Source organism: Aspergillus glaucus, assembly GCF_001890805.1.
Source record: "Aspergillus glaucus CBS 516.65 unplaced genomic scaffold ASPGLscaffold_20, whole genome shotgun sequence".
NCBI classification, from domain to species: domain Eukaryota; kingdom Fungi; phylum Ascomycota; class Eurotiomycetes; order Eurotiales; family Aspergillaceae; genus Aspergillus; species Aspergillus glaucus.
Window position 1 is genome coordinate 276,228 of NW_019170472.1, and position 23,159 is coordinate 299,386.

At 50.2% G+C, this 23,159-nt stretch overlaps 13 protein-coding genes across 13 annotated transcripts; 8 read left to right on the forward strand and 5 right to left on the reverse strand.

Moving 5' to 3' along the window:
- Window positions 1-598: 598 nt before the first annotated feature.
- On the reverse strand, window positions 599-2,084 carry ASPGLDRAFT_68852 (putative lipase; the record flags this gene model as incomplete). Its single annotated transcript, XM_022549305.1, has 3 exons — window positions 599-775; window positions 807-1,869; window positions 2,038-2,084. The coding sequence occupies 3 exons, from the start codon at window positions 2,082-2,084 to the stop codon at window positions 599-601; spliced, it is 1,287 nt and encodes a 428-aa protein (XP_022397836.1).
- Window positions 2,085-2,313: 229 nt separating this feature from the next.
- ASPGLDRAFT_155686 (DUF2945 domain-containing protein) lies at window positions 2,314-3,110 on the reverse strand. Its single transcript, XM_022542364.1, has 3 exons — window positions 2,777-3,110; window positions 2,659-2,721; window positions 2,314-2,601 (listed from the first exon to the last, which is right to left on the reverse strand). Exons 1-3 carry the CDS (start codon window positions 2,870-2,872, stop codon window positions 2,524-2,526), a joined length of 237 nt encoding a protein of 78 aa, XP_022397837.1. The 5' UTR covers window positions 2,873-3,110; the 3' UTR covers window positions 2,314-2,523.
- A 1,722-nt stretch (window positions 3,111-4,832) lies between these two features.
- ASPGLDRAFT_778836 (putative hexokinase) lies at window positions 4,833-6,987 on the forward strand. The gene is made up of 2 exons (XM_022549930.1): window positions 4,833-6,647; window positions 6,702-6,987. Exon 1 carries the CDS (start codon window positions 4,979-4,981, stop codon window positions 6,599-6,601), a length of 1,623 nt encoding a protein of 540 aa, XP_022397838.1. The 5' UTR covers window positions 4,833-4,978; the 3' UTR covers window positions 6,602-6,647; window positions 6,702-6,987.
- On the reverse strand, window positions 6,917-7,537 carry ASPGLDRAFT_133324 (uncharacterized protein; the record flags this gene model as incomplete). The annotated part of the gene is made up of 3 exons (XM_022541200.1): window positions 6,917-7,177; window positions 7,235-7,277; window positions 7,380-7,537. The coding sequence occupies 3 exons, from the start codon at window positions 7,535-7,537 to the stop codon at window positions 6,917-6,919; spliced, it is 462 nt and encodes a 153-aa protein (XP_022397839.1).
- Window positions 7,538-8,296: 759 nt separating this feature from the next.
- Window positions 8,297-9,147, forward strand: ASPGLDRAFT_133265 (cytochrome c oxidase assembly protein COX14; the record flags this gene model as incomplete). Its single annotated transcript, XM_022541196.1, has 2 exons — window positions 8,297-8,609; window positions 8,672-9,147. The coding sequence occupies 2 exons, from the start codon at window positions 8,297-8,299 to the stop codon at window positions 9,145-9,147; spliced, it is 789 nt and encodes a 262-aa protein (XP_022397840.1).
- A 640-nt stretch (window positions 9,148-9,787) lies between these two features.
- On the reverse strand, window positions 9,788-11,074 carry ASPGLDRAFT_133334 (3-deoxy-7-phosphoheptulonate synthase; the record flags this gene model as incomplete). Its single annotated transcript, XM_022541202.1, has 3 exons — window positions 9,788-10,795; window positions 10,918-10,973; window positions 11,032-11,074. The coding sequence occupies 3 exons, from the start codon at window positions 11,072-11,074 to the stop codon at window positions 9,788-9,790; spliced, it is 1,107 nt and encodes a 368-aa protein (XP_022397841.1).
- Window positions 11,075-13,140: 2,066 nt separating this feature from the next.
- ASPGLDRAFT_38349 (uncharacterized protein) lies at window positions 13,141-14,143 on the forward strand (the record flags this gene model as incomplete). Its single annotated transcript, XM_022544935.1, has 2 exons — window positions 13,141-13,221; window positions 13,319-14,143. 2 exons carry the CDS (start codon window positions 13,141-13,143, stop codon window positions 14,141-14,143), a joined length of 906 nt encoding a protein of 301 aa, XP_022397842.1.
- A 604-nt stretch (window positions 14,144-14,747) lies between these two features.
- On the forward strand, window positions 14,748-16,138 carry ASPGLDRAFT_50678 (thiolase family protein). The gene has a single exon (XM_022547358.1). The coding sequence runs from the start codon at window positions 14,826-14,828 to the stop codon at window positions 16,065-16,067; it is 1,242 nt and encodes a 413-aa protein (XP_022397843.1). The 5' UTR covers window positions 14,748-14,825; the 3' UTR covers window positions 16,068-16,138.
- Window positions 16,139-16,464: 326 nt separating this feature from the next.
- ASPGLDRAFT_38351 (mitochondrial 54S ribosomal mL50 protein) lies at window positions 16,465-17,737 on the forward strand (the record flags this gene model as incomplete). Its single annotated transcript, XM_022544936.1, has 3 exons — window positions 16,465-16,901; window positions 16,953-17,409; window positions 17,465-17,737. The coding sequence occupies 3 exons, from the start codon at window positions 16,465-16,467 to the stop codon at window positions 17,735-17,737; spliced, it is 1,167 nt and encodes a 388-aa protein (XP_022397844.1).
- A 207-nt stretch (window positions 17,738-17,944) lies between these two features.
- ASPGLDRAFT_68861 (uncharacterized protein) lies at window positions 17,945-19,009 on the reverse strand (the record flags this gene model as incomplete). Its single annotated transcript, XM_022549307.1, has 3 exons — window positions 17,945-18,391; window positions 18,450-18,939; window positions 18,990-19,009. The coding sequence occupies 3 exons, from the start codon at window positions 19,007-19,009 to the stop codon at window positions 17,945-17,947; spliced, it is 957 nt and encodes a 318-aa protein (XP_022397845.1).
- Window positions 19,010-19,222: 213 nt separating this feature from the next.
- On the forward strand, window positions 19,223-21,028 carry ASPGLDRAFT_38353 (putative protein kinase C substrate; the record flags this gene model as incomplete). Its single annotated transcript, XM_022544937.1, has 3 exons — window positions 19,223-19,328; window positions 19,388-20,329; window positions 20,379-21,028. 3 exons carry the CDS (start codon window positions 19,223-19,225, stop codon window positions 21,026-21,028), a joined length of 1,698 nt encoding a protein of 565 aa, XP_022397846.1.
- A 698-nt stretch (window positions 21,029-21,726) lies between these two features.
- On the forward strand, window positions 21,727-22,596 carry ASPGLDRAFT_50681 (uncharacterized protein). The gene has a single exon (XM_022547359.1). The coding sequence runs from the start codon at window positions 21,829-21,831 to the stop codon at window positions 22,225-22,227; it is 399 nt and encodes a 132-aa protein (XP_022397847.1). The 5' UTR covers window positions 21,727-21,828; the 3' UTR covers window positions 22,228-22,596.
- A 147-nt stretch (window positions 22,597-22,743) lies between these two features.
- ASPGLDRAFT_50682 (uncharacterized protein) lies at window positions 22,744-23,026 on the forward strand (the record flags this gene model as incomplete). Its single annotated transcript, XM_022547360.1, has 1 exon — window positions 22,744-23,026. A coding segment is annotated over one exon (274 nt), but the record flags the coding sequence as incomplete, so codon positions are not given.
- Window positions 23,027-23,159: the final 133 nt, after the last annotated feature.

The following is a 23,159-nucleotide window of genomic DNA, read 5'->3' on the forward strand; positions in this document are numbered from 1 at the left end:
GCCAGCCTCATGCGGATATATGAGCCATGGATATGTATGTTCGATGTGACTCACTTTATCCCGAGGGCAGACCGTTGGTTCTCGATTTAATCTCCGACAACTTTGTAACGCCGAGTGATTGGGACGTGCATGGTGTGTTTGTGTAAAACATAGAACTTTTACTGAGGGAGTATTTAGTAGGATGTTAAGGATTTAGGTTTTTGAAGTTTGAAGTTTGAAGAATATAATGATAATGCTCTGACTGAAATTGGCTGGAGTGGGCGTCGTATCACTTTCCTTATCAATCAATCTAAACGAAAAGATGATCAGCAGGTGTCCACAGGAGCTTTTGCGTGGGGTTTATTCATCTTTCTTTTAGTTGACTGAGAGGAATTGAAAAGGTAAAGGGAAGGAAGAATGAAGGACCTAAAGGGCTGCTCATCAAATTCCACCCCAACAAGCATCCGACGGTCTCAGTGTCAGGCCCAAGGACTTGAATATCACCGACGATAGTATTGATTAAGCATCATCAGAAACAAACTATCAAGCCAAGCTCAGCCTAACTCGTCTCGTCCCATACTCCGCCAGAACAACGGTTCCCCGGTTGCTCTACCCCTCATCACGACGCATAACCGGCAATAGAAGGCTCCTGTCCCACCTTAGGTTCATACGTGAGAACCTCCACCAGCCCAACTAGCAAAAGTCCCTCTGTGCCAAGCATATCGTCCAACTGCAGCTGCGGAGCGAGGATTTGTCCGCATACCATGTCGATGTCGATTCGTGAGGGCGTCGACGGCTAGAGCCCATGCGAGGGAGTTGTACAATACGCCTTCGTGCAGGTAGACCCCGCCGGCTGGTTGGTTTGGGCAGATGGTTTGAATGTGGTTGTTTGTTACCCCAATGTCACGGATGTCGGAGAGGATGGCTGATGCGTTGGGTCCGCCCATCAGTTGTACGATCTCGTCGAAAGAGGAGTAGACGGTGGTTGTTGGGACGTATGCCGAGTCGCCACCATCAGCTCGCAAGGTATGAATGAACTCAGTCTCCGGGCCTTGTTGCCAGATTGATGGTGTGCAGGCAAGAGGGTCCAGTAACGGGCAGACCAACTGTCTTAGATCTGTACCGTGGAAGTCCCGGCTGATGGCGATGAAATCTTCCACCACGTCCCGAGTGGAAGGCCAATACTTCAATGCCCATTGAACGTCCAGTCCACCCTGAGACCACGAAATGGCCGCCACGTTGGAGTCAGAGCTGACAGCGGAGATGTAATTGATTGCATACGCGACGTATTCGGCATTCGTCTGCGCGTCGTTCAACGAGGCCCGGGGAATATTAACCCAGAAAACATCCGCTTCCGGGAGAGCTTCGCCCAACTGACTGAAGCTGAAATGATATGTCATACCAGCAGGGATTGCAGTTCCTGGCACCAGAATCACTGGCTTCTTTTCGTTCTTTCCATATGTGAACGAATCAGGGATATGGATGGCTGCGCGGAGTCTGTCCTCGGGGATCGAATACATCGCATCGCCGGACCATCTTTTCGGGTATATGTTTCGCTTCGAGGGCGGTGCAGGGCTATTGTTAAAGATCGAATCGAGGCCGATGTTGATATACCCGTCTAGCAGGTTCACCAGGTTCAATGGAACCAATCCTCCTTCGACTAAGCCCTTGACGAGATCCAGCAGGAAATCATCCGAGTCTTTATTTGCAGACGAGTATACCTGACTGATTTTGTCATGCGCATCCCTTACGGACCCAACATCTGCTGCGTTGTTCGGGGTATCTGTCTGGTTGTCGAGCAATGACAAGATCGAGGACGCAGTATCCGAAGTTTTTTGCCCTATTGACGGGTCACCAACAGCTTGGGACAACACCGAGAGAAGACCGGAACTTGAATTTGTCGACGAGTTCGTGCTGCGAGGTACAACCCGTGGCAAACGCCATTGGACTAACGAGCGTCCAGGCAAGCCCTACCCCTGCGGCGAAATCGAACCTCATCTTGCGGCGGTGGGCACTGGAACTAGCGAGTCGGCGCGGATTGAATGAGCAGTCACAGACAGCCTCGCTCCTGCGCAGGCACGGGGCATTGCCCAACATAAAGTCATATTGGCTGCCATTGCTCTATTTTCTGAGCAGCAACGAGTCAGGACCTCGGAGTTTTGCTTGTGAAGCTTTACTGAATCAATGGTCAATACCCGGTGCTTCTGTCCAGTCCCGAAATACCGTTTCTCAGAATTGGTTAACGGCTTTCCACACTTTTCGGTTTCCTGTTCCCCGCAACGACGATCATTTTTAAACTGAGTCGACAAGGGGAAATAGATGCCGTTGAGCGCTATTGATTACGAACAGACAGTGAACAGCACATGCAGCATCCATTCGTGATGCCCGTTCGGGGACTCGCTTGCAGAATCCCCGCTATTATTGAATCAAGAGCCCTCGATTGATAATACCGCACCCAAACAAAAACCTTTCATTTCTCTAGGACTACGGAGTGGGACTCCGGTTCAGGGAGAATTAACTCGACGGTCAATATGGGGGCGAGTGCTAATCACTAGACTCTGACTTATCCAACGTGCTTGGATTATGCGCAACCCGGTGTCCGTGTTGGTCCGTATAAATAACCTTCAGGGACTCAGCAAGCTCTACGTGAGTGCATACAGAGTAGGAAGAACAACATACCTTGGGAGGATTTGCTACGCCCTCTTCCCTTGCTCCGGCCTCATCCGTGACAATCTTCTCGACCTGAATATCCAGGTTAGAAAGAATAGCAGATGATAAGGAAAAGGAGTAGATTTACCTTTCCTTGATGGGAACCTCCGCGGTATCTAGTAAAGACGAAGTCATCTTCGTAAATGGTTTCTCCGTTCTTATCCCTGACGCCTTCGACGGACATTTTGTACTGTATTCTGTGAGGTATATGATCTAACTAGAGTCAAAATTGTTTCTGGCAATTCGATAAGAATTCGAGACTTTTATGTATCTGGTCCTAGATGATGCGATGGTTTAGTGAATATGATGTCATGGTAGTGGTTCCTCTTCACCAGGGATGCCCCTGGTAGACGGATCAAGTAGGACCAGGCGTGACTGGTCAAGATGAACACTCGAGACCTTTATGTGATAGCAAGGCAACCGACCAGGATCACCGAGGAGCATATGAGCACTGTATACCCGAGAACCGGTATGTTCGAGTCTACATAAACCATCCCGGTGCATCACGCAAAGCCGTACAGGAGAAACATGATGATTGTCAAAAGTATAAACATGACCCAAGCAACATGAACGGAGCACTTGTACTATGGGCTTGCCATCAGGCCGGGTATCCGTGAGAGTGGTAGAGCCAGAGCATGTCGTACAGATGCCCTAACATCCTGGGTTCAAGGTTATTCACTTCAGCAACCGGTAAACGGACGGCCATTGAGAACTATAGCAATCAGCAAGAATGCGCCGGAACCGTCTGTCAGCCACGTGGAAAGCCAAGGCTGGGGAAGACAAATTCGTTTCATCTTCGGAGATGCATTGTTCTTTGAGGTTGGGGTCCATGAATGATCCGGTGATATGGTCAATCAGAAGGGAGTGGAGATCTGGGGGGACATTCCCGAGAACCCAGATCGTTTTTCCTTTCCGCATTCGACCAGTTGTTTGTTTAATTTGGAGACTCCCCAGCCTCCAAAAAGTACGGCCGTCCAATGGCTGTATACTTGGTTATCTCTCCCTGCCACCATGTTTGGAATGCAACTACAGAGCGGAGAAGAGGAAAGCGTCAAATGACGGCATACGGGATGACGATAAGTTGAAACAAACCATCAGCGTCATCCGTATGATATTGTAGGCCTATTCATCGTCAGTTGTCACTTGTCAGAGGATCCGCCCAAAGTGTAACAGTTCCGGCGATGACTACTACCGTTGCACCCAACCAGTGTGACATACCACGGAATCCATCTCAACCCGACACGCTGCCTCTTATATTTGATAGTGGCTATACAATTAAAGATAATTCCAGAGAAAGCGAGAAAGTAACAAAGAAAGTGCCCAATCGGACAGCATCACGATACATACGGTATCGTATCAGATCTAAAATGTAACTTCAGTGGCTCATGTCCCTCAATGGTTTCTCACAATTAGAATGTGCAATATAAAGTATGAATTATTCAAAAATCTGGCTCAGATAAGCTCAAGATTATCTCGAATCAAATTGTTGTAGAAAGTAGAACCGCAGCATAGTTTGGTCGCACTGTAGACCCCAGATGGTAATTACCGTACGTGACATTAGGAACCATACCGTTCTATCGCTTTACAACTCATGCAGTTTTCTTCTATCATCCAGTTTAATTCGTATTTGAGTCTGAATTGAATGATTTTTTGATATAATAATATAATTTTTTCCCCACCCTTTTTTTGACACTTCCTTATACGGTAACCCTTCTCCCTCTCGGATCCTCACCTCAACCTCCCCCAGGAATGGCCACGCGTTGATCCAAAGCCCTCTCTACATACTTCAATTTTCCTTTCCGTTATCGTCGATTCATTTCCTCCTTAGAAAGCGTGAAGAGAGGGCGAGCGGAATAGAAAGAGTGAGCCAAACTGCCGTGACAATTGGAGTTGCCTTTAACTTTATCAAACCCGCCTCTGCTGCTACTCTCCATCTTCCCCATATTATCGTGACATCTTCTCTCCAAAACGAACGGAGAAAACGATCTGAGGCTCATTGACCTTTTTGGCTGACGATACTACCTCGATCGGGATTTATACCTGATATTCCTTCCCTTCCGTCTTTTCTCCGTCTATCTGACTGGTCACTTCTTCCCCATCTTCTCTTTCCTTCCGTTTATTTACCACCTACTACTCCCCGGCTTATCCCCGTGCTTTGGATCTCGTGTTGACGCTTATCTCTTTATGGGAGAGTGTCAATTCTGATTTCAACTGCTCTATTTATTAAGCATCACTCACTGGTTTTGTTTGCTTTCGCGGACGTCGTGAACGATTACTACCGATTGTTACCATGACTGCTTCGCTGGTCAGGATCTTGCACAGATTGCAGGAACTTTTCTCCAACGTTGTGTCTGCGCTAGAGACCATGATCCTCTTCCCTTCGCTCTTCCGGGAATTTTCCCAACGGCGCCAGAAAGGTTTCCTGGGCGTACGATGGCGACATCGGACATTGGACGACTTTGCAGAGGAGGTCGACCGCCTCTTTACTGCACCCCTGTCGATGCGGAATATGATCGTCATGTCGGAGAAGATACGCGCTCAGTTTAGGTCATGCCTGCAGTCCAGCCCTGTGTGCATGCTACCATCCTACAACCATGCGTTACCGTCGGGCGCTGAAGTGGGGACATACTTGGCTCTGGATGTTGGAGGGTCGACGTTTCGTGTGGCTTTGATCGAATTGCATGGGAAGGGGAACATAAAGGTACTTCGGGAGTCATCCGCATACATCGACAACAATGTCAAGCTGTTGGAGGGCACATTGTTCTTCGATTGGATGGCAGAGAGGATCGAGTCGATGCTGCAGGAAGTTGGTTCAAGCTACGGTCGGGGAGAGTTGCCTCTATCCATGGGTCTGTCATGGTCTTTCCCTATTGAACAAACATCGATTAGCAGCGGACTGGTTATCCACATGGGCAAAGGTTTCTTGTGTTCCAATGGCACTGTAGGGCAGGAACTAGGAGACCTGATCGTCCAGTCGTGCCGCGCGCGGAACCTTAACGTACAAGTGGATGCCATTGTCAACGACAGTTCTGCCACGCTTCTGTCTCGGGCCTATGTCGACCCTCAAACGCGCATGTCGCTCATTCTGGGAACCGGGACCAACGTTGCGATTCACTTCCCGATACACGAGATTGGATTGACGAAGTTTGGTACCAGGCCCCCGGGTTGGTTCGACTATGCCAAGAACGTTATTATCAACAGCGAAATGAGCATGTTCGGCGGTAGTGTGTTGCCCATGACCCGATGGGATGACATCCTCAATCGCACCCATCTTCGACCCGACTACCAGCCTCTGGAATACATGATTACTGGACGCTACCTGGGTGAGGTTGTCCGACTCATTATCGTCGAGGCTGTCGATACTGCCAATCTGTTTGGAGGAGAGCTGCCGCACTCCATGCGGGAGCCATATTCGCTCGACACCAGCATCGTTGCATTTCTCGAAGCCGACACATCGCCATCATTGGCTTCTTCGACAGCTTTGTTCCAAAAACAGCACACCTTCCCTGTGACCCCATCCTCAGAGGACCTGCATTTCCTACGCCGCGTATGCCAGACCGTTTCGCGACGAGCTGCTGGTTATCTGGCTACCGCAATTCACAGCATGTGGTGCTTGCGCAATGACACTGAGTTCCCTACTTCTACCACGACTATCAAGGAGGCTTCGGAAGTCACCGTGGTGGAGAGTGAGCCAGAATCTCGGAGTCTGTCGATTGCATGCGATGGCAGCGTGATCAACAAGTACCCCGGATTCCGAGACAGCTGCCAAACCTATCTCAACCAGCTGACTGAACAGACCAGCGGCACTACAGAATCATCTATCAGCCTTGACCTTGCACCGGAAAGCGCAATTGTTGGGGCTGCGGTTGCTGTTGCCGTGGCTGTTGCCAAAAAAGGGCCGAAATCTGTATAATGTGCACTTTTCTCATTCGCGCATTCTCCGTTTTCGTTCTACTTTTGCTCGGGCATCGAGTTCTGCATTTTGCATTCCATGGTGTTTTGCGTGTCTGTCCTATTGGTATATCGTCTTTACGTTTGTATTGACAAAGGGGGTTTATTGCTATCGTCATTGCATATAGGGTTGGCATCATTCTTTTTTGGTCGGATGGCTGGGTATTAAGCATCGGTGTATATAATATAACCCAGCGTCATCGCCTGTCCTCTTTAAGGATCGTTCTATTAGACTAAGATAAATATGTACTAGTCATTAACCAAATTATAGGTACCATTATTCCTTGCAAAGATCCTGCAACAATTCCAGCATCCTTAGCTGGAGAGCCGAGAGTTCATCTCGAGGCAGCTTATCTTTGTGCTGTTTATCATGATCATCATTATTCTTATGGTCGTCAGTGACCAGATCCCGCTTTATACTGAAGAAGGGTATCCCCAGTCCTCGTAGCTCGAGTGTGAGAGCTTGTGCCATTTGGTTGGATGCGGCATAGATCTTTGCGTCGTAGGTGTTTAGTTCTGTCTGGTCTTCTTCGGCTGTCTGTACTTTGTTAGTTGACCACCATTACCAATGGGTTTTGGGGAAATGGAGACGTACAGATACCCCCTTGGAAGAATCAACCGGCGCCCCAACAGATCGTCTGTAAAAGTCAATTCAATCATACAAACAAGCCCACCCATGCCGCAGCAACACCCACCACCAACAAATCCAATAACCAGGAAAAACCAGGGCAAAAACTCACAGCACCTCATCCAACTCCTTCTTCTTCTCCCCCCTTGCCTTCTGCTTCTTGCATAGTGCCTCGCGTCCCTGCCACCATTGCTTCTCGTGGTCGTGTTGGGATTGCATTAGGCGGCGGATGCGGCGCTGGAGGACTTCGTTTTGGGAGACTGTTCGCATGACGTGGCGGAGGGCGGAGGACCATGTTGTTATTGTTGAGGGGTCTGTTGTTGGTTCTGTTGGTTTGGGGGGTTGCGGGTGTTGATGTTGAGGGTGTAGGTGTGGTTGTGGTTGTGGTTTGGATGTCGAGGGTACTGGAACTGGAGGGATGTCTGGGGGTTCGTATGCGTCGTCTTCGTCATGGCTGGGTTGTTGGGTCTGAGAAGTAGAATTATAAGGATGCTGGATAGAGGGATTCTGAGCGTCTGGTGCTGGCGGTTTGGACAGGGCTGATAATGTGTTTAGAATCGAGGTCAAGTCGGAGGAGTTGTAATCTGCCATAGCGCCGTCTCATAAATTCTTTCGTAAGTATTCCGCAAAAATCAAGTATCAAACAAATTGTCAAAAAAGCATGTTCTGTCAAGGTCATCTGTATAGATAGCTGTAGAAGAGCAGCCATCGGAGCTAACGAGCCATCTCCGTTGCCAAGACTCCCCTCTGAACTTGAAAATTTCCCCGGCGGCATCAACTATTCTCGCCAAACATCCGGACTCGCGCTGTTCCACGGATCCCACTAGTACCAGCCTGTCTCTGGTCTGTGATTCCTTTTGCCATTGAGGTATAGGGGATTGTCCCGTTTATATTGTCATTGTACCCCGCGTCACGGCCGTCTTGTATCGACCGAACCATACTAGTGTGGGAGCACCGGAATCGTCAAGCACAACAAAACCAGACCAACCTTCACATCGAGAAAAGAGAACGAGAACGAAATATATCACCATGTCCCGATCCGCCGCAGACGCCACCCGCTTCACGGCCACAGGCCCCTACGCCAGCTCCAAGCCCGGAGCTCCAGCCTACAAACTCCCCGACTTCATGTCCAACTCCGGAAACAACAGCAACGCCAATCCATCACAGGGCCCAGGAGGGCAGCCGGAGACGCCGAAGCAAAAGGTCGAGCGGTTGCGGGCGCAGGCAAAGGCAGCGAGAATGGCGCAGTCGTCGTCGGGGTTTGATCGGTTTCTCGGGGCGGGACGGGATCTTGCGAATAAGGCTCATAAGGTGACGGTTTATTCTCTGATTGCTGCGTCGGGTATGTTCCCTTTTGTTTCTAGATCTCGATTGAACGAAGGGCAATTGCTGATTGAAGTAAAGGCGTCTGTGGTGTCCTCACGGTCTACTCCATCATCTCCCTAACACTCTACAACCGCCGCCAAAAAGCCCTCTGGGTCGAGAACGAACTCAAGAGACTCGAAAACGCAAAGCTAGCACACGCCAGCGGCACCGCAACCCCCGAGCAAGCCGAGATCGTGAAGAACGAGATGATCGGGGAGATCTACAAGCGCAAGAAGGACGAGGAGAAGGAACAGCGGCCCTGGAACCAAGCGAAGCGGTATCTTTTCGGAGGGTTGAAAGCGGATGAAGCTGCAGCCGCACCGGAGTCTGCGGCTGCTGCCGTCGACGGTCAGAATAAGCCGGGTGTGCTGGACGCGCTTAATGCGAAGGCTGCGGAGGACGCCAAGTTGAAGGGCGAGCAGCTGCCGGGGCAGCTGGATGTTCTTGCGGAGAACGCAGAGTCCGCTACTAAGCAAACATCACGAAGCTGGACGAGCTGGCTTACCGGACGGTGAGGTCGAGCCACCCTGTCTCCTCGTCTCGCTCTCTGGCAACTATTCCTCATCATCCTCTTGCATGGTCAACATCCTCATCTCTTCCTCCACACCATTCTCGTTTCAAGTCCATCCGGGGTTGCGGCGTCTGTTTTACTATTTTCTCTCTATTACTACGATCTCCATCGCATCCATCTGTATACTGTGTATGTACATATAACGTTTTCTATTGTCTTGGTTATGAGGTGTCTTGTCTGAAAAGAAGAATGTAGTGTCTGATATGAATCACCTGAGATTTAAGCGAAGCAATTGATCTTCAATGTTTGTCCAATAACAGCATAGGAATTACATTCAAGTGACTAAACAGCGGGTCCTTGTATGTGAATCATTATTATCCCAAGAGTTCTTAGATACATTAACCGAAAATTAAGAAAAAGACACAATTTCCAATTCGTTCCAAATAAATCAATAAATCATTAACCCAAAATGCTGTACATAAACGAGGATCCAACAGAATCATGACATGTCGTCTAATGGCATGGTATCTAGATCAAAGCTACTTTTTTTCCAATCCTATCCCAAAAAAAGAATCGCCGGAACCCCTTTTGTCTTGCTTTTTATTTCCCCAAAATGAAGAAAAAAGACTTTTGATGAAACAGACTTAGTGAGCACCGTTGGCCTTGGATGCCTTGACAGCCCGGCGAGCCCGGACGGCCTCAGCCAGGTTCTCAAGAGTCTCGACGGTGTGCTCCCAGCTGATACAGGCGTCGGTGATACTGACACCCTGCTTGAGACCGGAAGGACCCTCCGCGGGCATCTTCTGGTTACCCTCGTTGATGTTGGACTCGATCATGACACCAATAATGGCGTCCTCACCCTCACGCATCTGCTCGGCCAACTCCTGAGCGACAAGAGGCTGGTTGCGGTGGTTCTTGTTGGAGTTGCCGTGCGAGCAGTCAACCATGACCACCTCGCGCTGGTTCTTCGCGCGCAGAGCCTCGCGGGCAGCCTTGATGTTGGCGCGGTCGTAGTTGGTACCCTTGCTGCCGCCACGGAGGATAACGAATCCGTGCTCGTTGCCAGAGGTCTTGGTGATGGCGGCCAGACCCTGCTTGGTGACACCCAGGAAACGGTGGGGGTGGGCAGCAGCGCCAATGGCATCAATGGCAACCGTCAGGTTACCGTCCGTGCCGTTCTTGTAACCAATGGGGAAACTCAGACCAGAAGCAAGCTCACGGTGCAATTGCGACTCGGTGGTACGGGCACCAATGGCACCAAGGGAAATAAGGTCGGCAAGGTACTGGGGCGAAATGGTGTCGAGCATCTCACTGGCAATGGGCATGCCGGTGCTGGTGAGGTCTGCGTAGAGCTTACGGGAAACGCGCAAGCCCTTGTTGATGTTGTAGGACTCGTCAAGGTCGGGGTCGTTAATCAAACCCTTCCATCCGACCGTTGTACGGGGCTTTTCGAGGTAGGCACGCATGATGATACAGAGATCACCCGACAGCTTCTCGGAGAGTTGCTTCAGACGACGGGCGTATTCAATGGCAGTCGCGGGGTCGTGGATGGAGCAGGGGCCAACAACGACGAGGAGACGGTCATCGCGCTGCTCAATGATCTCGACGGCCTGGTTGCGACCCGAGCGGACAGCAGCAATGGCTTCACTGGGCTATTCATTGTTGTCAGTTACGTTCTTGGTGTCTTTTTCTTCTGCCGTATCCTCGCTTCGTTTTCCCTTGTGCGATTTTTTCGTTTCGGGCAGAAGGGTCCTGGCAATGGGGAATGACTCACTCCCGGGATCTCGGTCTGAAGGAACTGGGGGGAGAGCAAAGGGTCGTAGCCCAGGACTAGAGAGGCATTGTTAGCAGGAGAAATGATTTAGAGGAAGCAGAATCGAATACATACCACGAGTGTCCTCGTTGACTTCTGTTGTGCTGACGAGAGGCATTGTGTAGGATCAAGGTGGGATGATCTAGAAGTTTTTTTCGCGGATGAGGGGCACGAATTGTTGCCGGAGGAGAGGATGGAGAGGTTGAGAAGAGGAAGAAAAAGAATAAGTACAGAGTAGAACAGATCCTTTTATGTAGAAGAGAGAAAAAGAGGAGAAACAACAGTCACACAGCAATGCAAACAAAAAGCAAAGAGTGAATGAGCTGAAAAAGATACACTCAGGCCGATCTAGTTAGGAATGCGAGTTAGTCATCAGCGAAGTTTCTGGATTGCCCGCTCACTGATTGGCCACGCTTATTTTAAGGCCGAGGATAAAGTATAGACTGGGTATACTAACTATCTACGGAGTATATGGTTTATTTACAGATCAATTCAATGATAGTAGACGATTTGAACAGCATCTGTTTGTATGTAAATGTATTCCTCTTGTCATGCATCAAATATGACACCGCTTGAAAAATACACCAACAGCCAAAGCCAGTGAGAAACCCCCAAGGGTACACGTGAAAGTCGAATGTCCCCCCTCATCTGCACGAACTTCTGGTTTTGGTGTATCTTAGCATTTGTGGTCATCATGTGTATTCCCCCTTGCCATGATGACACCGGTCTCCAGCCGTATTTTCTACTATGTCGCCATATACCAGATCCACGAATATGACCTTCCGGCACGCATCATTGAACCAGGCACTTTACCTTCGATTGATCTTCGCATACGAGTTAAAAGTCGACCTTTGTATCCGTGTCCCATCCTTTGGCTGCTTCTGCTTTTTCTATCAACCGCAAGAAGAGCCTGTTGTAGGAAGAAAAATGCCTAGAAAAGTGTCACAATCTGTGTCAGTCATGATTCCATGGTGGCTGCTTAAGAATGCTGCCTGGACAGTGAGCCGGAGCTGTATAACAGAGCTCCCAGTTGTAATTGGTTACATTACATTCCCATAACCATGATGCGCCGCACATGTTTGCTGCGTTGTACTTCATGAGAGCAACTTCATTTAGACTTTCTCCTCCAAACATGGATTTGCCAGGTATTGGGAAGCGAATTATCCAGGCTTCCCTTTCAGCCTCACAGAAGCTAATATTGAAGGAGCTCTGGTAGAGCGAGAAGCAAACAATCCTCTCCTTTTCGGTATCGACCTGCTAGTTTGCAGATGCCCCCGGATGCACTTTCTTGCCCACTCCATTACGGACATCCGGTAAGCTACTAAGCCAATATCGTCAAATAACATGCTCCCAAGCGCCCGGGTGAGTGATACCAGTAAGAAGAGCTCCGAGTAAATGCACTCTGTAGGGCGCATAACTCCGTAGAGTAGGTATCCGTTCCCCGCCATGCTCACTTCGTGCAAGACAGCTAATCTATACAGTACCAACAACACTAGCCAGTAGTATATACATGATCGGCTACTGGACTGCCAACCCCTGGAATCTACAGGGATGAGAATGACATTGATTGCTTGATATCAAAGTGGTGGTTCTGCGCCTGTCAGACCGCTAACTTGCAACGACCGTTGAAATTTTGATAGAATGAACCGTGGGGTATACAGTGAGGTATTTCCGCACTAATTTATAGTTGAAATAGATGATTTCAGGTGGTATTTGTTTCTCAGTGTGCAATGGTTTTGTTCGTGTTGATATCCCCGTTCCCCAATAGGAATAGCGCGATTACTTTGAATAGCCTCATCATCTGTCATGTGATTCCGGTCTGGGCTGTTTCCTCATCCACGACCACTCCTGCTTTTTCTTCAACTTCAACCAGCTTTTTTAATTCCTCTACATTGGACACTGTCTCTGGAATAGATTCTTATAACTGTTTGATTATTCTTGTAATCTTCCCTTACAATATCTTAATGCAACAGATGGTCTCGGAGCTATATCCCTACGCCGACATCCTGGTTACATAGCTCAACGACTACAGATGCACTTTGCTCGTGCATGACCGATGATCTCAATTTCCGATCTGCGCGCTTCACGTCTTGATAACCCTTGATTTCTCGATCCTACTCGCGGGTTATATACTATTACACGCACCGGTACAAAGAGCACTGTCAGGAACCGACATACCCCGGCATGTTTACCTTTTCGACTAAGCGTCAGTGGACGCCCGATGGGTCGATCGATTCCGAAGACATTGCGATCCGTGAGAGAAAGGTATGCAGCTCTGTGGATCCAGACCGTTGATTCGTTCTGGCGATCAGCTCTAATGATTCTATTCTCTTTGGTCAGTTTGCTAACATTCGGACTTTAGAGACTCCGTCCGCTAACTTTACGCACTCCACCGGATATCTGTCAAACTTTCTGCGAAGCCAATCATCTGTTCCCTCAGTTCCATCTCTCTACTTTGACACCAATTGAGCCTTCGGACGACGACAGCAATGATCAACACCGGTCTGACAATGCGGCCCTTCCTACCACATCTTTACATCGCCCACTTCCTGGTTCTTCGTCAGATTCGTCGATGGATGTCGACACTCTCCTATCGTCGATAAGTGGTGACGGTCTGTCGCCGTCGTCAATGAGCACGCAGCATAGTCATGGCAGCGTTCAGCCGTCGCCCATTCCTCACAGCCTCATCAACCAGTCATTGAACATTGATGGAGGACATCCGGCTGCTATTAATCAAACACCTTTCGCCAACCCAGATTCCAATGTCGCCATGGATCAAGATTTCATACCTGGAGCGGAGGTTTCTGGCTTGCATCCGAATGCTGCAAGAAACCATGAAACGGTCTGGTGGACCCTTCCAGGTATCCCCAGCCCCATTAGTGAGGATGAGGGTGTTTGTGTGACTGGTACCGGCACACCGGCGAGCGAGGCTGAAATGTCATATACAACATCTCACCCCACGTCATCCCATTCATATGGCGCCCACCATGACCAGGCACTATGGAACACCGATATGCAAGCACCATCTACCAACAACATCAGTTGCGAAGAACCCGAACCATCTATCCCCGCCGCAAATACGGCATCGAACAAGAAGAAATTCAATATATTCATGGGCTATCGCGCTGACTGTGATAAATGTCGACAAAAGGTGCCTGGTCATTACAGCCACATTATACACACTTGAACGCTCTTCTTTGATCCTCTTCAAAATCGCCTCTTACATTGTTTCTCTATCGCAGATCATGGTGGGTTTCCATTGTGTGATGCCATGTATATTTTTATGTATTCGTTCGTGTTCAGACTTAGCGAGCGCTGGGATGGTAAGGTTTGGGGTTGCTATTCTTTTACTATAATACGGCAGGAACCGTCATATGGATTTGGTCCATGGAGTTTCAAGGGTTATGTTTTATACCATTCGCGGGGGTTCTGGGATTTGTTCAGAAAAGGATACAACTGGCAGTGTTGGATGGATACTGTATTCAATAACTTCTCGCTTATTATGTACTCTACAATATACCGGAGTTGAATGTCTGCGGTACAGATGACATAAGCCTAATGTGCTCGTACTCCTACTGTGCTCGAATATGAAAGATTCTCGATTCTGTCTCTACAATTTAACGTCTTTCAACGCTTTGCAGCTTTCCAAAATGACCCGCTTCCCCGGTAAACACATTAGCCGCTCCTCATTGCCGGCCGCTCGACGGACCATGGGCGGAATTTGGCCGGTTGGTTGTATATGAAGATCGGTTTGTGCCCGCCTGCTGGGTTCAATTCGAACGGCGCTGATGTTCTTAGAACCTCCTCATTTATAACTTCGTCGTACTTGAGTCGTTCATTCGCTCTGGCTACAGCTTGCGAAACACAAAATGGCCTCTCCTATCCCCCGAGGCCTCCGCCAGGTCCTCCAGAAAAGCCCCAACGATATCGTTATACTCTCCTCCCTCCGTACCCCGGTAACTCGCGCGAAGAAGGGCGGCTTCAAGGACTCCTACCCGGAAGAACTACTTGCCAATGTGCTCCGTGCGACTCTAGAGGCAAATCCGAAGCTCGACCCGGCCCTGATCGAAGATGTCGCGATTGGTTCCGTCCTGCAGGAGCTTGGCGGCGCGAAAGCCGGCCGTATGGCGCAAATCCACGCTGGATTTCCCAGCACAGTCCCCTTCCACACGATCAACAGACAATGCTCGTCGGGATTGGCGGCTGTCACGACTATCGCGAACGGTATCCGCGCCGGCGCGATCAACGTTGGTGTCGGTGGAGGAATGGAGTCAATGACCCGGAACTATGGATCCCGCGCTATTCCCACGGTGCTGTGGCCTGATTTGAAGGAGTCGCACTCCAAGGACTCCCGTGATTGTATCATGCCTATGGGTATCACTTCGGAGAACGTCGCTGCGCGGTACGGCGTCACCCGTGCCGACCAGGACGCTTTCGCGGCCGAATCGCACAAGAAGGCCACCGCTGCGCAGAACACTGGTCTCTTCGACTCTGAGATTGTCCCCGTCAAGACTCTGTCGTTTGATCCCGAGAACCCAGAGGCACCGCCTAAGGATATCGAAGTCACCAAGGACGACGGTATCCGGCCCAACATCTCCGTCGAGAAGATGGCCAGCTTGAAGCCTGCCTTCTCTGCAACTGGCACCAGCACCGCCGGTAACAGCTCGCAGGTCAGTGACGGCGCTGCCGCGGCTTTGCTGATGCGCCGGTCTACCGCTACTGAGCTCGGTCTCTCGTCGTCCATTAAGGCCCGCTGGGTGGGTAGCTCCGTTGCCGGCTGCGCTCCCGACGAGATGGGTGTTGGTCCCGCAGTCGCGATCCCCAAGCTCCTCGAGACGCTCGGCATGGGTGTCTCTGATGTCGGTGTCTGGGAGATCAACGAGGCGTTCGCCTCGCAGGCGCTGTACTGCACGCGCAAGCTCGGAATCGACGAGGCCAAGGTTAACCCTAAGGGTGGTGCTATTGCCATCGGTCACCCGCTGGGTGCAACTGGTGCTAGACAGCTTGCTACTCTGTTGCCGGAGATGGAGCGCTCTGGACAGGAGGTTGGTGTTGTGAGTATGTGTATTGGTACTGGTATGGGTATGGCTGGTATGTTTGTTCGGGAGTAGGTTCCTTGTACAGTTTGATTTCAGGTTTTTTGCATGTATGATATAGCATAGTGCATGTATGTATATACGAGGTTATACGATTTTCAATCTCAAAGCAATGTTCATTTAATTGTACTCGGAGTATATGGAGTAGATACATTCCCATACTATGAGGATAGCGTGCTCCTGTCCACATCTCCCATAACCAATGTTTCCAATACCAAATTAGCCAATTGACGTGGAAACAAAGAAATGTTCTCAAAAATAACATTCAGAATAAAATGATATCCGCATACATAGGTCAAATGCTGAACGATCACGTGAGAGCCCTCCTCGACCGCCCGGCCTTTTCAACTTTTCCACCTCCGCAGCCAATTTTCCAGTTGATTGTCAATTGAATGACCCCCCCACCACAAACATGCGACCCTCAGCACGCCTACTGAGCCTGGAGATCTCCGGCTCCCGAACCCTCTACGTCTGCTCGAGCTGCCGACAAGAAGCCCGTCCGCGGCCGGTGCTCTCCCGCCAATTCCTGCGCAATGCCTCGACTTCTTCCGGCTCGACTCCACTCACTGAGAAGGTGCGCCGCAAGCTCTGGGGTACAGAGAACCCGCCTGGTATGAAGGATCCGTATGGTGGGCCTGGTGCATTGGAGAAGAAGTTGAGGGTGAATCAGAATATTCAAGAGGAGGATGCTGGTAAGGTGGAATCGGCGGAACCTGCTGAGGTTGCGGAGACGGCTGGGAGGGAGGATGCTGATTATGTGCCTGCGATGTCGTGGGAGAGGATTGAGAAAATTGGGCATCTTGGGGGGTGGGAGAATTATCCCGCTACTCAGGCCGATGAGTATAGCCCGTGAGTTCATCTTGCAGATCCATGTCGAGAGACGGTGCTAAAGCGATATAGGTTCATGCTCAAACAAAAACTTACCAAGCGCGAACACCTGTACCTGGCCGCCCACCAAACCGCCGTGGAACTCTGCCTCCTGCACGCCCTCAAGAAGCCATTGACAAGCATCTACGATGTCGCCGAACACGACAAGTCCGTTTTCAAGATGATCTGGAAGTGCAAGATCCAGCCCGGTGCCAATGGCCAGTGGGATGGTGTCGTCTACCCCAACAAGCAGACCGAGGCTGCTCTGGTCTACATCTTCGAGCAGATTGGTGGTCAGCCTGAGGCTGCTGTTGCGGAGGCTGCGGCCGAGACTAAGCAGGTTGAGGCTGAGGCTGAGGCTCCAGCGGAGGAGTTAGACGAGGGTACTTATGTATCTGAATCTCCTGGGATTCCGTTCTTCGGGTACCAGGATGTTCGTGACAAGGGGTTCCTTTCGTTGGCTTTGAATGATCCCGCTGTGAAGTTTGCCGTACGTTCCTCTCCTGCTTGAGCCCTACGGTGCAGTACTGACCAGATACATATAGTTCCTGAAGAGATTCTCCCAGCTCAGCGGCCATTTCCCCGACCCTATCATCCACCCGATCTCCAACGTCAAGGAAGTCGTGGACCTCATCCTGAAGACCCTCAACCCCAAGCCGATCAAGCTGGCCGATCAACTTTTCAACAAGACCAGCCTCCAGAGCCGGTCGAATGTCAAGATCTTCGCCAAGAAGCAGAGGTCTTCGAACCGGGATGAGGAAATGGGAAGGAAGAAGGTTATCGAGGCCGAACTTCGTGCCCGGGGTCTTATTGCTTAATTGACAGGCAGGGGATGAGATATGTTTGGTATTAGTTCATGTCGTATATGTAGTGTCTTTTCTTTTCTAGCATGTTTTAATAAGAAAAATGCTTGTACAATAGATGATTTGTGTTAAACCATCCTCTATTCAATATTATAGTATATACCACGGTCCAGTAGCCGATTCCTGCGCCAGACGCCTATCCAAGACAAAAAGACAAGATAATCACCTCTTCGCCCCAGCAGGAATACTAAACCCTCTCGTCATAAAATCACTACCACCCTTCTTCCCATCCTTGGACTCCTTGGTAAACAGACTATTGATGTTCTCATTACCTCCCATCAACTTCTTCCTCTTCTTGTGCTCATTTTCCTCTTCCAAGACTTTCGCGGTCAGCGATGCCGTCGCGGCATTCTTAATCCCAGTATTCGTCGTAGGAGTAGACGTGCCACCGCGGCTGTTAGTTGTCTTCCCGGCTCCGGCAGCTTCGGGATCATTCGTGGACTCGCCGTTGGCGTTCTTCTTGCGCTTCTTCGAACCCGGGGCTTTTTTCAGGGAATGCGTGAGGCCTTGTTCGGCAAGATTTTGACCGCGGGCGATGAGTCGTTGTTTATCGGTTTCTTGGGGTGGAAGGATGGAGATTATGTTGTCTTCGGTGTAGGATTCGTTGCACTGCGCCAGTTAGCCATATCACCCCCGTTAGGTAAAACCGAAAAGGGCTAGAACTCACCTGCAAGCATTTATCACCCTTAAGCTGCCTAACCGCCTCCTCCGAAAACACATGCCCACAAGGCACCAAATAAACCGACTTAACACCAGGCCCCAACACCTTCGCCGTGATCGGACAAATCCACCCCTCCCTCTTCTCCCCCTTCCCAGTCCCAGTCTCCCGCCGATGCTCCTCCCCACGTTCCGTATCAACTTCAAATTTCAACTCCACCACATCCCGCAGACTCTTAACACGCCCACACAGAAGCTCCTCACAGTCCGCCTTCGAGCTAATCCCCTCCGCCTCTTCGCCGGGGAGCAGGAAGGTGAGGATGGCGTCTTTGTTGTATAGGTTTCCTGTGCAGTCGGAGACGATGGGGCGGACTAGGGGGGCGTGTGAGAGGGGGCAGGTTGTCCAGAAGTGGGATTGGACTTCGCGCTGGGCTTCTTTGACTTGCGCGGTGCTGGGGGATTTGGCGGCTTCGCGGACGAGTTCGCGGCGGGTGGGGATGCTGTTTTTGTTAGTATTGCTTTGCTAGCTTGGTTTTGTTGAGAAGCTTACCTTCCTCCGTCATTACCCATTTTGACTATAGCTATGAACGAGAATATAGTGTCAATGTTGTAATGTACAATCGCCGCACGCCACAAATTGATAACTAGCGGATGACTAAGACCCCGGATTAGATGTGATGTTATCACCAGCTGGCCAGAAGCTCTCCGCATTATTTTTTAGCAAAGGTACAGAGTACACCTGATAAATTGGATGAGAAGAATTGGTGAACACTCAATGTCATCATGATCTTCTCTCAAAGCTCGCTTTTTCTCGCTGTGAGCTTAGCGTCGACGGTAGTCACCGCTGCGAAAGATGGCTCGTCTCGACCGCGAGGTGTTGCTCCGGAATGTATGCATCGCCCATTGAACTGTGCCATACGATAAGCTAGAGCTAATAATACGATACAGTCTCCAAATTCTACAAAGACTCGGATACCTTCACCTGCATATCCCACCCAGCACTCCAAGTCCCCTTCTCCGCCGTAAACGACGACTACTGCGACTGTCCCGACGGCAGCGATGAACCCGGCACATCAGCCTGCTCGCATCTCTCCCCTCACTCGCCCTTATCCGTTGCCGACCGCCCGGGTGCCAATGATCTCGACCTTACCTCCGCGTTACCAGGCTTCTACTGCAAGAACAAAGGCCACCGGCCCTCGTACGTTCCGTTCCAGCGGGTCAATGACGGAATCTGCGACTACAACTTCTGCTGCGACGGCAGTGACGAGTGGGCGCGTGTGGGTGGTACCAAGTGTGAGGACCGATGCAAGGAACTCGGCAAAGAATGGCGGAAGAAGGAGGACAAGCGGCAGAAGTCGATGACTGCTGCGTTGAGGAAGAAGAGGGATTTGCTGGTTGATGCTGGACGACAGGAGAAGGAGATTGAGGATGATGTGCAGCGGTTGGAGACGGAAATTGAGGCACGTGAGATTAAGGTTAAGAATCTTGAGGCGGATTTGGAGGAGGCGCAGAAGCAGGAGCAGAGCAAGCTTGTTAAAGGGAGGAAGAAGGGGAAGGTTAATGTGCTGGCTGAGGTGGCTAAGGGTCGGGTTGAGGAACTTCGGGAGAACTTGATTGAGGTTCGTAAAGAGCGGGATGAGACTCGCTCGCGGGTTAAGGAGCTTGAGGCCATCTTGTCCAAGTTCAAGGAGGAGTACAATCCCAACTCCAACGATGAGGGTGCTACGCATGCGGTTCGCAGCTGGGAGGAGTACGCTGCCAAGGGTCACAGCGATGGAAACCAGGCCCGGGATCGGGACTTGGATGAGATCTCCAAGCCTGATGACGAGAAGTCGGGAGTTAACTGGGAACACTGGGAGAATGAGGAAGACAGCTGTGAAATGGATACTGGTGAGTTCTCTTGATTTGGGCTTTGCCTACGTGGTACTAACTATCAAAGTCTATCAACTTGCTGCCTATCTTCCTCCGTCGCTGGTTAGCTTCCTCGAAGGCCAGTTTATTGCCTTCCGAGGCTTCTTGGAAAAGAACGGCTTCCTATCCAAGAAGACCGAGGAGTCCGGCCCCGAATCGCAGGCCGTGCAGGAGGCGCGCGAGGCACTTAAGGCAGAAGAAAAGAGCCTTGGAGAGACCCGAAAACAACTACGAAACAGGCGAGAAGACCTGGAAATTAACTATGGTCCGGCATCCGTTTTCCGGGCGCTCAAGGGCGTATGCATCATCCGTGACGCCGGCGAGTACACCTACGAGCAGTGCTTCCTGGATCAGACGAAGCAGAACTCGAAGAAGGGCGGCGGGTCGATGCGGATGGGCAACTTCCAACGCATTGGCAGCACCACCATCGAAGAAGTCAACGAGGCTGGCGAGATTGTGACCGTGGAGCGGACGACGTTGGAGTACGCACGTGGCCAGACGTGCTGGAACGGACCGGCACGGTCGACCAAGGTGGTTCTGGGGTGTGGAGAGAACAATGAGATTTTGAAGGTGAGCGAGGATGAGAGATGCGTGTACTCGATGATTGTCACTACGCCGGCCGTCTGCGCCGGAGGTGAGGAAGAGGGCGCGGCCCCAAGGGTCAAGGATGAGCTGTAGCAGCAACACCAACTCAGATTAGTGTTTACCACTCTTTAGCAATGTTCTTCGTGAAATTAGCATAACACGAGCTACGACTACAATTGGACAATAAGTTTCCAAAATGGATATGTGTTCAAATATAAACGTGCATTGCAATCCTAGTCACCATAGTCATAGTCCACCGCCGGAAATTGCACTCGGAGACGATGGAACGGGTCGGAATCGGAACGGTCCGCTTTGGTGCTATTCACGAGGGAGTGGATATTGGGCACATTTAGTGCTGCTTGTTATTAGCATTCATTCAAGAACGAGAAGATAGAGAAGAGAAGGCATACCTTGCACGAGCCGCAAGAGCAAGAGTTGCAGTTGCCGGAGCAGCAGTTGCACGAGCAGGGAGACATTGTAAAAGTTGGTAGTGGTTTGACTGAAAAGTCTTGAAAAGATTTGAAAGGCTTGTAGTAGATTGAGAGGATTCGAGCTGATGGAGAGAAAAGAAAGAGAACGAAGGAAGGGAATCGAGGACGTTTATATACCTTTTTTCTCCCGGTCTACATTCGGGTGTACTGGCCCTGGCCATCTGATGACGCCCCCATCCATCCACAGCAGAAATGACGCTTTGTTCCCTGCTCGCCCAGCCAATGTAAATCCCCGATATGGATGTTTTCTTTTCTATACAAGACAAGGCAACCGCCGAAGCCAAAGTTTCTTGTTTCGGGTGGTGCTCATTGCCCGCTTCACTTTGCCGGGTGGCTTCACTGGCTTCTGTCCGATGCAGGTGGTGCCATGGATGGATTCATTCGTTGAAAGAGTTTGTTATCATGCCACTCCCTTCTCTTATTCTTTCTATTATCGTTACTACTGTACTTGTACAGAGTGTTGGGCCTGGGAATGATTTCATGCATATGCATGTCACTAGCCCCCGATACTATCGCCGATACGGGCACTCTGTCTATACTACTGTATTTACCACGACTACGCCGCAGGTCCACTTCGGAAACGATGCCTATATTATATGGAATATACATAGAAACCAGATAACTCCTACGCCGCACATACGGAACACCACAGCGAATACGGAGTACAGTGCTCAGTCCAATCTGAGTCGGACGGAGCAAAGCACTCGCACAGACCTGAATCCGGCCATGATTATGACCTGCAAAGAAAGTATCTACCACGATACGATTTGTATTAGTATTACTTGTTGTGGGGAACACTGACTACGGAGACGAGACCAGCCTGGATTCTAATAAAAGGAGAGTGATTGGCACGGCGCAAAAAAGGCGCAAATGTTACTATTATGGATTATGGATGGATACCCGCGCAAGCCGAGGAAATGAGGAAAAGTTTTCTTGTCGATCGGAGTCAGAGAGAGGGCGAAAGGGAAGAAAATCTTACTGGGAGGCAGGCTGGTTACGGTCTTCTCCGATTTACGCAATGGGAAAATAGCATTTTTGTAAGTGGGATGTGCCGGTATGCAGTCAGTGTTCAAAACAGTAGAGATGGATTCTAGGAGATACGAGGACTCATAGAGCATAGAACACATACAAAATAGGTATATTCAATACAGACAATTGTCAAATGCAAAGATCTCCCTGATTCCCCCAAGGTACTAGGAACCGAACAATATGTCCAACCAGATGACCATATCACGGACTACCTTGGAAGACACATGAGCCTATACAGAGTTCACACATGGATGGTTTACGTGCAAGATGTGCAGTGGATTCCTAGTCTATGTATATCATTGGCATACAACCAAGTCATTCGTTCAACCTTCTCCACGCAACACCACTTCACAAGTCATTCCCAGCTAACACGATAACTGAGGGCTTTTTGCTTATTTCTACAAACTCAAGTCAGCCGAGTTCATTTTCATACGCAGAGTCCCGTGGGATGCTACTCACGGGGCACTGGCAAGCGCCGGCAGGGCACTGGCACGAGGCACCGCAGCTGCAAGTGTGGTCGGAACCTGGAATGCTTCGTCAGTACAGGCACAGATACAGATAACACAAAGCAAGTGGCTCAAAGGGATAGATGCGATATCCTGGACAATAGCGAGAGTGCTATTCAGCATCGACATGGGTGATGCTGATGCTGACCCCGCGCGTCCATACATTACCCCGCCATCGCTTCGACAGAATACAAGGCA